The following is a 14,398-nucleotide window of genomic DNA, read 5'->3' on the forward strand; positions in this document are numbered from 1 at the left end:
CTTGTTACACAATTTTATGTATTACAAATGAGATCCATTATTCATAATAATACAGATGTCTTTGCAGTACTGTGAGTTATGATTCCACAGAGGGCGTGCTGTGAACACTGGATTAACAATAAAGCTGCAGAAAGAGCGCAAAGGCACCCAAACACTGACGTTTTACTGAAAACAGAGTCAAGACAGACAAAAACACCTTCTTAAAAGTATTGTCCTTCAAAATCCTTTTAATCACATTTCTGTTCAAACAAATGAGTCCCCATGTGTTGCCGGTAAATCCCGCCCAAGTAAAGAAAACGACTGATGTTCGTTTCTTTTTTAGCTGTTCAGAGCGGATTATTAGCTTAACACTACCAGCAACTCAATTCCCACTTCAATCTCTCTGCAGCCTCTCAGTCTCATCACACTTTGTTCAGTGATTTTGTTTCTCTTCAAAAAATGTAATACCTACAAAAATAAATGAACCAATGTTATTTGAACAAAGCCGAAGCCTTACAGAACAAGACTGATTTTCAAGCACAGTTCAGATAGATTAATGTGTAGGCATCTGGATGTGTTTGGAACAGATGGAGGGAAGTGGTGAATTTAAGAGTAAAATGGTGGGAAAATGTATGCAACATCTCCTAAAAATGACCAAAAGCTATTGATTTAATAAAAGAAAGCTCAGTCAGTATAAACTGTAATGATAAAGAGGCAATATTACATTTTTTAAAAGAGTAAGTGTCGCTCATACAGTTAGGTTTATCTCCTCTAAAGGATAAAGCTGCTTCTTACAAATCTCATGAAAAGAAAAAACGGTAATAAGTATACGCATGTAGCCAAAGTCTGATATCGCTCATTCCCCTGTGCTGCTGAGCTCTGCTAATGCCTCAAAATACACAGAGCTGCATTGTCACACCAGGCGACATGCTCCTTCATTGAACACAAGTGATTTATTTTGATTCAGTCCCACAAACACTCCCCTGGTAGTATAAACACTCACTAGAAGACCAAATGACAGCGTCAATGTTTCCTGTTGTTTTGGTAATGTTCGTTAAAAACAACATCACATAGCTTCATTTGCCATTTGAATTTAAATGTAACTTTAAAAGTGTGACCCATTTTCATTTGTGTTTCAGTGGAAACTAACCGACGTTTGGTTACACGGCCACAGAGTGGGTAATGATGAAAGTCAGACAATACATCTGTTTGGTTTTGGTTTCTTCTCAGGATGTATTCGAATTTAACATTTAGGTCCCATGGGTCACCTACCAGTTGCCTCTGGCTGTCCCAAGAGGGAGGCTGAAGAACAGGGAAGGTATTTTCAATGAAAGCCCCCAAACTTTGCTTCTGTATATGAGGTACAGAACAGCAGTCAAGTGTTTGCGATAACTGACTATGAGTCTTTCACTTCCCTGTGGAGGAATTTTGGCTCACTCTTCTTTGCAGAATTGTTTTTAATTCAGCCTCATTGGAGTGTTTTCCAGCATCAGTGGCCTGTTTAAAGTCTGTTTAAAGTGTTTAAATTCATGCCTAAGCATCTTAATTGGATTTTAGTCCAAACTTTGACTGGGCTTTCAAAACCTTCATTCTTATTAGCCATTCAGAGGTGGACTTGCTGCTATGTTTCAGATCATAACAGCACATAACCTGAGTGTGCTCAAGCATCAGGGGATGAACTGATAGTCAAACATTTTCCATCAAGATTCATAATTTCATCAATTAGGGCAAGTTGTCCAGGCCCCGAAGAAGCAAAGCAGCCCTAGACACTGGTCTAGTATCTAGAGCTAGCTTGTTAGTGGGCTAGTGTCTAGGGCTAGCTTGTTAGTGGGCTAGTGTCTAGGGCTAGCTTAGTGTATACTAGGCAGAGTAATTGTATACTTTGTTATACAATGTTTGATTGTTGCTATGATGTTCTTTTTATCAAACGCTGTACTAGTTTTACGGCAGATGTAACAAGACACAAATCTTTTGTGTTGTCAGTCCACAGAGTATTTTCCCCAAAGTCTTGGAGATCAAGGTGTTTTTTGAATGTTTGGATTCTTTTTGGTCAGCAGATGTTTTTGCCTTGGAACTCTCCTATGGATGCCATTTTTGTTCATTCTCTTTCTTACTGATGACCTTAACTGAGGCAAGTGAGACCTGCAGTTCTGTAGATGTTATTCTGACTTCTTTTGGGACCTCCTACATGAATTGTCGATTACTTGTAGTAATTTTGGTGGGTCTGGAGAAAGTTCACCACTGTTCCAGGTTTTTTCATTTGTAGATCTTTGTGATTTTTACTGTGGAGCTCCAAAGGCCTAGAAATGGTTTTAGTAACCCTCTCCATGATAATTGATGCCAATGACTTTGTTTCTTAGCTGTTTCTTTAGATTGCAGCACAGTGTGTTGCTTTCTGAGATCTTCAGTTTGTCGGACAGCTTTCAGATAGTGAAGTTGAACTCACAACCCTGTATCCCCATACCATGGCTTTTAACTCACTAGGGCTATGACAGTTGCTTTATTCCTTTAAACTTAACTAGTCAGCATTACTGCACAGGTTTCCATTTTGGCTCTTTGTTTCGTTTTACTTTCCATGTAACACTGCTTTTGTCAGTGATGTCTAAAACATCTTCAGCTGTCTAACAGATGTGGTGAACTTAAACTCTGGGAATAATAATGATATATCTCAATTATTGGAGCCACAGCTCAGAAAAAATATAAGAGGAAAGTGAAAAAGTGAAAACAGGAAATGATTGAAATTTCAGAGACTTCACACTCTTTTGCAGAAGGCTGTATCTTTTAGGTATTTCACCTGTCTCTTTTGGTATCCAATTTCCTGCACTGATGCATCATGGAGGTGTCTGTAGAAGCCAACCTCCTCACAGACTCCTATATCCAGGTTAAAAAAATGTCATTTCTTTTGTGCTTGTAAAACTCTTACACCTAGTATTATTGATCTTCTACAGTACTATAGATAAATTGTTTCAAATAAGCCAGGCTTTCATGGAAATTTTGTAAGTGGTCTTGATCAATAGAATAGACTATCTGAAGGGTTCCAAAGTTTTTCTTTGTATATTGGTTGCTTTTTCACACATTCTCAGTCCAGTCCTCGCTTATGACCATTTTCACATCAATATTTTTTCAGTTTGTTTTTCGTTTAGCCACTTACACTGAGTCATGACTTATTCAACCATAAAAAATGCAACTAACAGAAAGAATGAGTAAGTGTCATCTCTTTGCAACTTAGCAAAGAACCAATTTCAATTAAATTAGATACTTACTTTACTACAGTGGTGTTTGAGATTTTGTCAAAATTGACAAAAGCAGTGTGGGACCTCATGACAATGAACAGAAGAAAAAGCAGCCAACATCTAAAGACAAGCTTTGAAGACAATTACAAGAAAGTTTGTCTAGGGTAGTTCAGACTATGCTGATGAATAAAAGTGGTCGTGCCAAATATTGAGTTTCAAGCTCATTAGAAATGTAGTAATTTTGGTGTATTTACTATATTTCTAGGTATTTTTTGCAAATTTTAATAACTGGCAGCACTTACTTCCCATTTTCCTAGCAGAATGCACAGTTGGTTTGTGATGGTTATAATCGCACACACCAAACATTACACTTTCTCAGCACACACAAACGGACATTACTTATCCAGAGTAATTACTGTTTAGAAAAACTGAATTCAGCACATCCTGCATACAGTATAGCAGAATTCTTTCTTGGTAAAGTCAAAATCATCAGCTCTTCTAATCACTCCTCACAACTTTCCAAATACGTAAAAACCAACTGGATTGGACTCTAACAGTAAGGTTTGCTCTTATTTTACATACACTATGCAGATAATCAGTACGACCCCCTCCAACAGGTGTCCATGTGGGACTCATGTGGTTGGGTAGAAACTGCAAGAATTAAATTCTGTTTTGATCAGGTTGTCTTTGCATGTGGGCACATTTGCATGCGTGTTTGTACATATCCAATTCTGTGTAACACTGTGTAAAATATAAATAAAAAACAGAATGATGGTTTGCAAATCTCATTAACCCATATTTTATTCAAAACATAACACAGAAAACATTTTAAACAAATGTTTAAAGTGAAAAACATAATTTTAAGAAAAATCCCATTTGAGCTCATTTTGAATTTGATGGCAGCATCCTCTTTAAAATTCAGCCTGAGGAGACCAGCTCCTGGAATTGTGGGAAAGGAACAGTGTCATGTTTTTGTCTGATATTGTATTCTAGCAGCTAACAGTCCTGTTTTTTTATGTCGTGCTCTAAACATCTTTAACTGCAACTGCATGCAGCCAGTCAGCACTCAGCCTCTTCAGCCTTGTCCCTTGCACACACATTTCTCTAGATTCTGTTTTGATGATATTATGTACTACAGATGTTGTTGAGAAGTATTCACAACTTTACAGTTTGAGGCATTATTCTAAAGTTGTTCCATCTGCCCACCTTTGCTGCTGAGAAATTCTGCCTCTCTAAGTTGCTTTTTTTAAATCTCCACTCCTGTTGCTGAGCTATTGTCAGCTGTTTCTTTTTAGTTTAACCCCTTCTGGCCTTTTGAGACTTTTGAGATGCGTTGCTGCCATCAAATTCAAATCGAGACAATATTTTTCTTAACAAAGTGCCTAATCTTGATAACCTTAAATTCTAAAAATCCCTTTGACATGGTCTCACTTTAAATGTTCCTCAGGTTTCTTAAACCCTAAATATTTGAAAAAAAAGTCAACTTTTGCTCCTCACCTATAAATAACTGGCTGTTTAGCTGCAGATGCATGAGTCCGTCAGTGGGAGCTTCGTGCGTGGCGGCGGGGAAATTATCGACACGCAGCGATGCTTCCTTCACATTTCGCTCAGCTTGCACTCTGTGCCATCGGCTGTCATTCAACGTGAGGCTCGTCTTCACTCGTACATCCAGTGGCCCATTCCCCACATCGAAGGAGAAGACAACCTCCGTAGAAGCTGAAGAGGATTATTCACAGATAAAAAAGATCATATAAAAGCCTTAAAAACAAAGATTGGGTGAAGAAGCCTTCACATCAGCAGACCACATCTGATTCACGGAAATCTTCATTGAAAATGATCAAAGGGTGCTTATTTTCACTGCAAACCACGATTCTCCAAAGAATCAGTCCATAATCACACTGTGTCCAAAGCTGATGACCCTCTTGAAGTTAAGGCTTAAGAAGTTAAGAGGTTTATCATTGATCATTTATTTATGGATGACAAAAACTGCACAAAATGTAGAGCCAGTGTATGATAAGTGGCAGTGCAAGACCATGCTTCATTTCCGGTCTGATACGCCCAATGCTTACTGTCATCTTCTCATTGTTAGCTGTCCAGTAAAGGCAAAGCTGGTAGTAGTTGGAGCGGGAGGATGAAGCTCTGGCTTAAATCAGTATAAAGCACATGATAGTGTACGTATATTCAAATCTAAAGCTAATGTAGATCAGATGGTGCCAGAGTCGTCTGATATTGCTGTAACTGGAAAAATGAACTTAAGAGCACATGCATGCTATGTTTTTTTTTTTTTAATTAAATTATTGCCAAATCAAATAATTACACTAATTTCAAACTGTATTAGTTAAGCATGTGGGCAGAGTAGAATGACTGCAAGGAGTCAGATTCTTGCTTTGTTTTCAAAAAGAGGAAAGAAAGAAAAATCCAAACACAGTTGAGAAAACAAGCTTTGACTTGCAAGAAATCTCTTTTTTTACTCATGTTTTTTCTATTAGCAACTAAAGTGTATCAAACTCTTTTGTGGCTTTTTTCAGTGATATTTTTAATAGACTTTTTTCTCCCTGCAGTCTGGCTGCAGACTGCGCCGTCTTTCAACAAACCCATTAGTCAGTCATGTTCGTCCATCATCATATGTTGGCAGAAGTGTGAAGTGACTTCCTCCCACCGGCCCATCTGTTGGCAGCATGGACAGACAGCTGGACGCAGATCTGAGATGATTTAGAGACCAGCCGAGGGCAGGAAAAAAAAAGACTCACATCTGTTTGTTCCTGTGTGTATCTGTGTGTGGGAAATTGCATGTGTGCTGAGACTGTTACAACCAAGCCTATTTTGAAATCAAAAGTAATGATAATTCTAATGTTCAGTAATACATTTCTAGGCTCACTGGGAATCACTCTGTAATCTAATTTTAATTTTCAGATTTTTTTTATTCAGTTGGGTGGAAAAATATTGCAATTACAGGCCAATTAGTTGGAACTTCCTGATATATACGAACAGATATTTTTTTAGCCAGCTCCTGTACTGTAGTAGGCTTTTGAGGAACTGCTGCTGTGATTTTTGTTATTTGCCTTGACTGGACTGTCAACTGCAAGAAGATCAACAAAAACATGGGACAATGTAATCATCATAATTGGCAGCCTGTAGTTTGCATGCGGCTACTGACTTCTATGCACGTTTGCTCTATAAACTAAGAGCTGAGCATTAGTACGACCTGAAAACTTTTGACACAAACTGGAAACTACAGGAGACTGTCGCAATCTTCTTGCAAACAATTTAAGGAGGATTTTAGTCGACTTATTTTCTCTAGCGAGGGGCAGTTGCCAGGGAGTCACTCAGCAGTCTCTAGGCATCTGTGGCTAGAGGCTGAAGTTAGCAGTGTCTGAACAAATAAAAACATTTGTAAACACTGAGAAACTCTTCCCCTCTGCCAAGTTAATGTGAAACAAACTGCACAGTTAATCTCAAAATAGAAGCAGAAATGCAATAATCCCTCATAAACTGTCATTATCAGTTATTTAGAATAAATCAAGAAAGCATTGAGCATTCGATAACAATTATCCAGGACATTAAGTTCTCACTTACAGCTGAGTTCTATCCTGATAAAGTCCTTGATGCCCAAATTCTCCAGGAAAACCCCAGAGGACGATGTCGTTTTAAACAGGAAAGAGATGTCTGCATTCAACTCTCCCTGAAAGGTGGGGAAGTGAAGGTAGGATGTCTCCTTATCAAAAAATGCAGCATTCCAGAAGTTCTCTGCAAAGAAAAAGAAAATCACTTCTTAAATGTGTCATACCATATCTTTATGTTTGCTCATAAAAAAGGGATGTAAAACTTTCTTATAAGAACTTGATATATCACTTTGGAACAAAGCTTATTAAAAGAAAACTCATTATGATGGCTATATAATGAAAATCGCATGGTAAACAAATGAACCAACTGTTCAGCTAATTAACTAAGAATAAAGGCATAACTCCAGCTATGCTATCTCATTTAGGCTGATTTATCTAGCAAGCCATTTATTTATGTAGTCATTAAACTAAGTGGTAAAATTAGAAGCAATTAACACAAGGTAAAATCTATCACTTACATTAGTTTGCTATATATCTTTGTGTTAGTTGTTATTAAAGAGCAAAAATAAAGTCATATTTTAGCTACTAATTAGCTTGCGCAGACTCTTTTCCCATTAACAAGTTAAATGGTGGGTGATTGGACACTAATTACTTGAATTCTCTTCACGCTGTGGTTGAATAAAACCTACTTCTTGAGTACTCCATCAAAACATCATCAATATGTATGATATTCACAAGGAGAAAACTGAGGTCTCAATATTTAACATCATCCCCCATTGTGCTAAACCATAACCAATTTAAATGGATTTACTGTCTCCATGACAACGTAGCGGTCCGACCCTATAGGCAGCCTCTGACCCAGGCCGATGGATGTCTCCCAGCACCAGAGACCTTACTGGGAGGGTCTCCTTATGGGTAAGCAGGCCTGAGTCCTCAGTCCTGAGGTACAAGGATGAAAAGAAGAGACAGCAGAGGGAAGATGAGAAAAACAAGAGGGGACAGAGGAGGAGGGTTGCATAAAAGGCAAAGAAATGCAAGAAAGAATAGGACGAGAGTGTGGAAGGTGAGAAAGCATCGGTATTAGAAAGCTGAATAATCATGCATGCAAAAGTAAAACTTGTCACCATTAAAACTCAAACAAAACTGTGTCTGAAAAAATAGGACAGGCCGTATTTAGATTAGTAACTCCTCATTTCTCGACTGCGCTTGTCTGCTCTCAGAGGCTCACTGGTGGATGTTGAGAAAAGCAGACACAACATGTCTGAAACAATGTCTTGTGAAAACCGTCTCTGAACGAACGCAGGTCGAGTGATTAATCTGTACATTCACCACACGAGCTCGGCTCTGTGGTGCTTCAAATTCCAGCAGTCTGCTTTGTTGCTGTGAAATGTAGTCAAAAAATAAATCTGGGACTTTAGGCGGCATCCAGCGCCCGTGCATCTGATGAGATATTGATGGCAGGAGAAGAGTCTATAAAAATAGAGTTCCCCAGTACAGATTTAGGCTAAGAGATAATAGAATGAAGGACCTTTGGCTATGCAGGCAGCAGCAGGATTGGTTACAACATGGGTCTAACTGCAGAACTGGTCACAGGATTGGAGAAGGTGACCTAAATACAGAATTGCTTACAGGATGGATAAAAGGATTTGAATAAAAAAGGAGTGGATAACAAAAAGGGAGAGACGTTTAAATATCTTGGGATTTGTTGTTTTATGGCTCTTTGCTGTTCAGTGTGGCAGGATGTCATGGGAAGCAACCAAATCAGTTTGTAAAAGAATCTCAGAGACATGCATGTGTTTTCAAATTGCAGTGACACACTCTGCCCGCTTTCCATGATATGGTAACAAAAGCTATTCTCTTTTAAAACACAAAGCATCAAAAACCCAGATTTAAATAGAACTTACAGCCTGGAGTGATACCATAATAGTTCACATTAGTTCCAAAGTACAGTACCATTGGTCGTAGTCGGCATCACAGTTGCAGTCGTGACTTGGATCCAGACAGCTGTCCTGCAGACTGCAACCACACTGCTGGGTACCGGTCAGGGCTCCACCCCAAGATGTCTGGCTCTGACCTGGTCCGGCGCCTCCCACCCACCAGCTGAAAGGAGCACCCTCTTGAGCACACACACACACACACACAGATTAAGCGTTAATTTATTTTTCACTACAGGGAAGAGTTAGACTGCAAATGCAATCAATTTCACAGTCATTTTGAAATGGTATGAAGACGGTGATTCCTATAAAGATAATGATGAAACATCCCCAGTAGAGAATTTATCATTCATCCGTTTTAATTCGTTTACTTTTTATTTTTTATCATTTCATTTTTATCTTTGGCACAGTGATTAGCACTCAGTCAGTCAGTGCAGTCAGTGGTGATTCTACTGGTGATTCTAAAATTGGCCATAGGTGTGAATGTGTCCAGGGTGTACCACGCCTCTCGCCCTATGTTAGAAGAGAATCGATGGATGGATAGATGGATAGTTAAATCTTTATTATAAAACCAAACAAATCCACTTAATTTGTGTTGCAAAAACAGTAACAAATGTGCAGCAGTATTGTAATATGATTTCTAATTTCTTACTAAATTAAATACATCAGCAGTTCACACCACCTCCCTTCTTCTGAATATCTAAAAGTTGATAAATTTAACACATTTCTCCAGATGTTACCAAGTGTGTTGGAGAGGCGGGACTTCCTGCAGTGATAGGACAGCTCCTGCTCGCAGTGCTCTGATTGGCTGATGACAGCCACTAATTGCTCCTCTTCAGAGGAATAGTCAAAGTAGGCAAAATGTTGGTTTCTCTCAGCGGAGGACTGAACTCTGGTCAGCTCTGTGTTATTGTGCTGAATCACCATCCACGTCTTATCCTCTGGTGGAGAGACAGGCAGGGTGAAAAGACCAAGAGAAGGTGTGCACATAGTTACGCTGGCAGCCAAACAATCTTTCAAACTAAAGAAACAAACAAAAACAATGCGCATTTTCTTTAAAAGGAAACAGAATACGTTTGTGTACCATACCTGTCATGTTACAATAAATCAGCTGGGGTTTGATTGGTCCGCTGCCATCCACGTCTATATAGTAATGCCCTGACACGTTGCCTTTGTGTTTGTATGCCTCACATGACTGTTCATATATTGCTGAGGAAAAGAACACAATAAAAAACGTAAACTTTAATAAACTGGATCAACACTTATTGATTTCTTAGCTATGCTTGGGACCATTAAACCGTGACATGCATCCTAATAAATGGCAGTCAGACGTGGGATGACGATACAGTCAAACTGAATTCACATGATGTAACCGTTTTATTATTTCTAATATTGGCAATTGAATGATACAAATTTCAAACAACAAATACATTCTTGTTTATTTGTTGTATCTACATAAAGAGCCAACACTACCAGTTAATACATTATGTGTCACATCACATATAAATAACTCACTTGCTTTATGGCTCAGTCACACTAGAGTAAAAATAAGACTTCAACTTATGAAAGATATTTTATTGCGGGGGATTGCTTTCACTTTTTTGCATTCGACAGCCATTTTCAAAATGTTCTGTTAAAAACATTCTACTGCAAGGCGATTGCACAGATTTGCAACAGACATTAAATTTATAAAACCATATTGATTGCCAAAATGTTGCAATCAATCTGAGTCACTCTGATATCCACTGATATCTTTGCAATAGAACTTAAATCAACTGGTTACCAATTCAATGCATTCTGGTTATGTTCCTATAAGAAAGCAAGGTTGTCAAAGTCCTATGCCAGTACTTTTCTGTGCAGGAAGTACTGCACTATTTGTGGGGACTTTTTAAATTTAAATTTCTGTTCCAAACCTGTGAGGTTCTGGCAGGATTCTAAATATGGAGACATTAAAATAGTTGTAGTTCTTTTTAATTGAAATTCTGTGTATGTAGATGGCAACAGATTTGCGGCTTTCGGATTTATCACAAATAGGTTGGATGTAATTGTCAAATTGACCCCATGTAATTGCATATTGATAGCAACATCTCAGCATCTAAAGTTGCTTTAAAGACAGCAACTGACTGTAAATGGTTGCAGATCTGACTTTGAAAGAAAGATTTCAAAGGCAATGAAATTAAAAGTTCATCAAACACAGTCCCAATAATTTTCCCTAGTGTGACTGTAGTTACATAGGCACCAGTTACATGGGCAAGTCATCTAGGCAATTGTTTGCTGAAGATTGCCAACAGTTGCAAGATAAAAGTGGTCATAACTTCCCTGTTATTTCATTGCTAGCAGTAGTTTGCAAGAAAGATGCTCATTTGTCTGCAAACACTGAGCAACTACTTGCTGACTAGTAGTGAAACTGCGAAAGGTGCACCGCAACCTGGAACTAGAAAGTGTTCGCCTTCAAATGATATATGACAAGTTTTTAAAATTCAGTAGTGAGGCAGAGCTTTTACTTTCAAAGCTAATGTTCTCCATTTCCAGTCATATTTGTTCTAGTTCTTCAAGTCTCATTACTGTTCTACTATCACTGCTACACATTTCTTGCTCTCATCGATATTCTTAAAAAACTCGATATATCGCCCAGCCCTACCAGATAGTCACTGACTGTTTTCAGTATAAAAGTCAAGCAGACTACACGCCCACCAGTACATATGTACATGTATACCCAGAGTATGTGCATTAAAAAAAATCATGGAAACATGAGAAGATTAGTGATTTTCAAATAATTAAAAACATCAATTAAAATTTGTGTCCATCAATTAAAATTGTAACAATAAAACTGGTAATTGTGCGGAAAAAAAAATGAGATGAAAGCAAATTATATAAAGCCCTACGATTACATAATGCTTGTTGTGTAGAATACACACACACACATCCACAAGGGAATATGTCTGAGTCCATCTATGAGCAGCAACAACTACGTCAATGCTTGTTTAACTTTTCCCCAAGACACTGCCCTGATGTGTGTGTGTGTGCGTGTGTGTGTGTGTGTGTGTGTGTGTGTGTGTGTGAGTGTGAGAGAGAGAGAGAGAGAGAGAGAGAGAGAGAGAGAGAGAGAGAGGGAGACCTGGCCCTAATCCAGCTCAGAGCTGTTCACACCACCAGCGTGTAGAAGGATTCAATTAATGCTCCGCGGTACAAGCAAAGCAAAAAATCAGTTTAATTTCTAATCTGACTCACCTAAAATACTGTAGGCAGTCTCTCAGTTGAAATATATTTATGTGGAAAAAACAGTTTGCCTTGAGACTTACTCTCCTTTTCTTTGACATGCTTGCTATGTGCCTCCCATTTACTCCTATTCTAACCCCCTCTTTATATTTCTTTTTCCAATCATCGTCGTATCTTTCTTGATTTCGCCCTTATTTTTTTCTAACGCATTTAAGGCCGACGATTACATTAAGTGATTTATTCTGAATGTTTGATTGCAGTTCATATGTGGGGGACCCATATAACAATTTTAAAAACTTTTTGAGGAGAAACTCATACATTTAAAAATCAAACTATTAAGGAAGCAGGAAGAAGTCGCAGTCGGATATTGACGCTGCGCTTGATGCGTGCTCTTTGAAGTGAGAAGTGGGAGAAAACTGTGGCTTTCATCTGCAGCAGGATGCCATCCCTTTGTTCTTTGTTCAGCTTTTCCTCGGTGGATAAAATGACACTTTATTTCTGCATTATGTATTACCAACCGGGCTATTTCTGTTAAGAAGCAGCATATCAAATTTGGGGCAAAGTTATTCACAAGTCTCCACAGGCCTGCAGGTAAAGTGTAACTTTCAATGAAAACCAACCACAGCTTTTTAGGCTTTTTTTTTTCTCCACTAAAAGCATGTTTAACTTAATTCTAAAGTACCTAATGCAATCGGGAGAAGCTATTTAGAGCACCTTTCATCCCTCTCTGCACTGGATACGGTTTAGGTATAAACTGATATCACATATAAAAAATTTACCAGTTCAGGCACGTTTTTTAATCCGATAACTTCTCTGCAAGAGAATCTTATTCATTATTCATTATGAAATGTACATATTATGTATTTTTTTATGCTGGATGGGTGTTTGATTTCAGCGTGAACCTTTGGATGATTGTGTCCACTGGGAGTGAAATCCAGTCTGTCAAACTTCAAACACACACCTTCACGTGACATTAATACATACATATATTCAAACTGAACAAATACACCAAGCGAAGATGAGAGATAGTGGGATATCTGCAGGTGTCAAAAAGTATAAAATGCGACCTTTTAAGACTTTTGAATAGAAGTCCAATTTACTCAGCATAATGAAGTACCACCAATCCGACTGATCTATTTCCATTTGAACATGGCTAATTAAAGTTCTGAAACAATGGCCTGAGAAGAAAAAGAGGGAAGTGAAATAACTATTGGAGGGCATGTGGCCTCTATTTTATTAAGTAAATAGTACAAAGTCCTAAATATTAACCTTTTCTTGTAGGAAAAAACATAACACGCATGTATGAGCAGCCTTCTACTGTTTTCGCTGGTAAAGTTATTAACAAAAAACAGACAAAAAGACATCGTCTGCACTCCAAAGCCATGCTGAGAGAGCTGGCGGCTAGTTGATGAGTATAGAGAAGCAACACAAGAGAGTAAGGGTTGGACTTACATTTACTTACATTTCTGCTCAATGTGTAAATACACAAATCTGTGTCACGTAATAATAAATGAAAAGTTAAAGGGAAAAAAATGTCACTACTTTTTCCTGGATAAATTTTAGGCTTCAGGCATTTTAAAGAGCTTCAGATGAAACTGGTTGCTTACAGCTATGGCAGGTGGCTCCCCTGTAGCCACTGTTGGAGCAGTTACAGTGAAAGGTGCTCCACAACTGAGTACATATTCCTCCATGTTCGCAGTGACTGGGGGAACACCTTGAAGAATGAGACAGACACAGAGAGAGAGATGTTTAGTGTTTTTTCTAAAGTTATCTGAAAAAGTTTATGCACGGAACAACAGACCTTCAGCATGCCTGACTGTTTTGATGAGGTGTGTAGGAGAGACGGGGAATATACAGAGTCTTTCAAAAAGTCTTTATTTCAGTGTCAATGAGAGCACAGGTGTGTGTTCTCAGATGTAGGTGGCTTGAAACTTTCCTTTGTTGTGTTAGTATTGTTAACTAACATTGTAGGATCCACAGACAAAACTCTTGAACTCCCACCCAACCTGCCACTCAAAAAAAAGAAAAAAACACACAATTTATTGTTTGCATTTCTATTTTTTTTTTAAAGAGAAGAAACACTTTTGTCCCACTCATTTTTCTCTTGTCAGTCTGCTGTGGTGCTCCATAGCTGCTCCTCTTTTGCACCCCTTTATACAAACACCTTCTGGTTATTGTCTCTCACAGACTAAATATATACCCTATAAATACACATTAATGATTTTCCATGAATTCTTTGTCTTTTCGTCTGTTGGCTTAGGCAACCAATCCGCCATGGCTACATTATTTATCAAACTCATACCTCTCTTTTTTTCAATTAATTCTCCCACAACACAGCATACAGCCACAACAGCAAAGCTTTCCATTCTGTGCAGCCTGTGCTCTGCATAATGTTTCTCACAGGATCACAATGCATGTATCCTGCTCCTAATAGACGTGAGATGAGCAACTTCCTCCTGTGAGCCTAAAA

At 38.3% G+C, this 14,398-nt stretch overlaps 1 protein-coding gene across 3 annotated transcripts in view; it reads right to left on the minus strand.

Moving 5' to 3' along the window:
- Window positions 1–14,398, minus strand: part of LOC102776796 (contactin-associated protein-like 4) — a 114,930-nt gene that overhangs the window by 19,126 nt on the left and 81,406 nt on the right. For all 3 annotated transcript variants that reach the window (XM_087831096.1, XM_006797777.3, XM_006797776.3), the window contains 7 exons: window positions 13,536–13,642; window positions 9,799–9,918; window positions 9,450–9,650; window positions 8,729–8,891; window positions 7,587–7,714; window positions 6,789–6,959; window positions 4,710–4,928 (listed from right to left, as the gene is read on the minus strand). In XM_087831096.1, coding sequence (XP_087687222.1) covers window positions 4,710–4,928; window positions 6,789–6,959; window positions 7,587–7,714; window positions 8,729–8,891; window positions 9,450–9,650; window positions 9,799–9,918; window positions 13,536–13,642 — 1,109 coding nt within the window. The remainder of the gene's footprint in view (window positions 1–4,709; window positions 4,929–6,788; window positions 6,960–7,586; window positions 7,715–8,728; window positions 8,892–9,449; window positions 9,651–9,798; window positions 9,919–13,535; window positions 13,643–14,398) is intronic.

Source organism: Neolamprologus brichardi, chromosome 17, assembly GCF_056152115.1.
Source record: "Neolamprologus brichardi isolate AB-2024 chromosome 17, ASM5615211v1, whole genome shotgun sequence".
NCBI lineage: Eukaryota > Metazoa > Chordata > Actinopteri > Cichliformes > Cichlidae > Neolamprologus > Neolamprologus brichardi.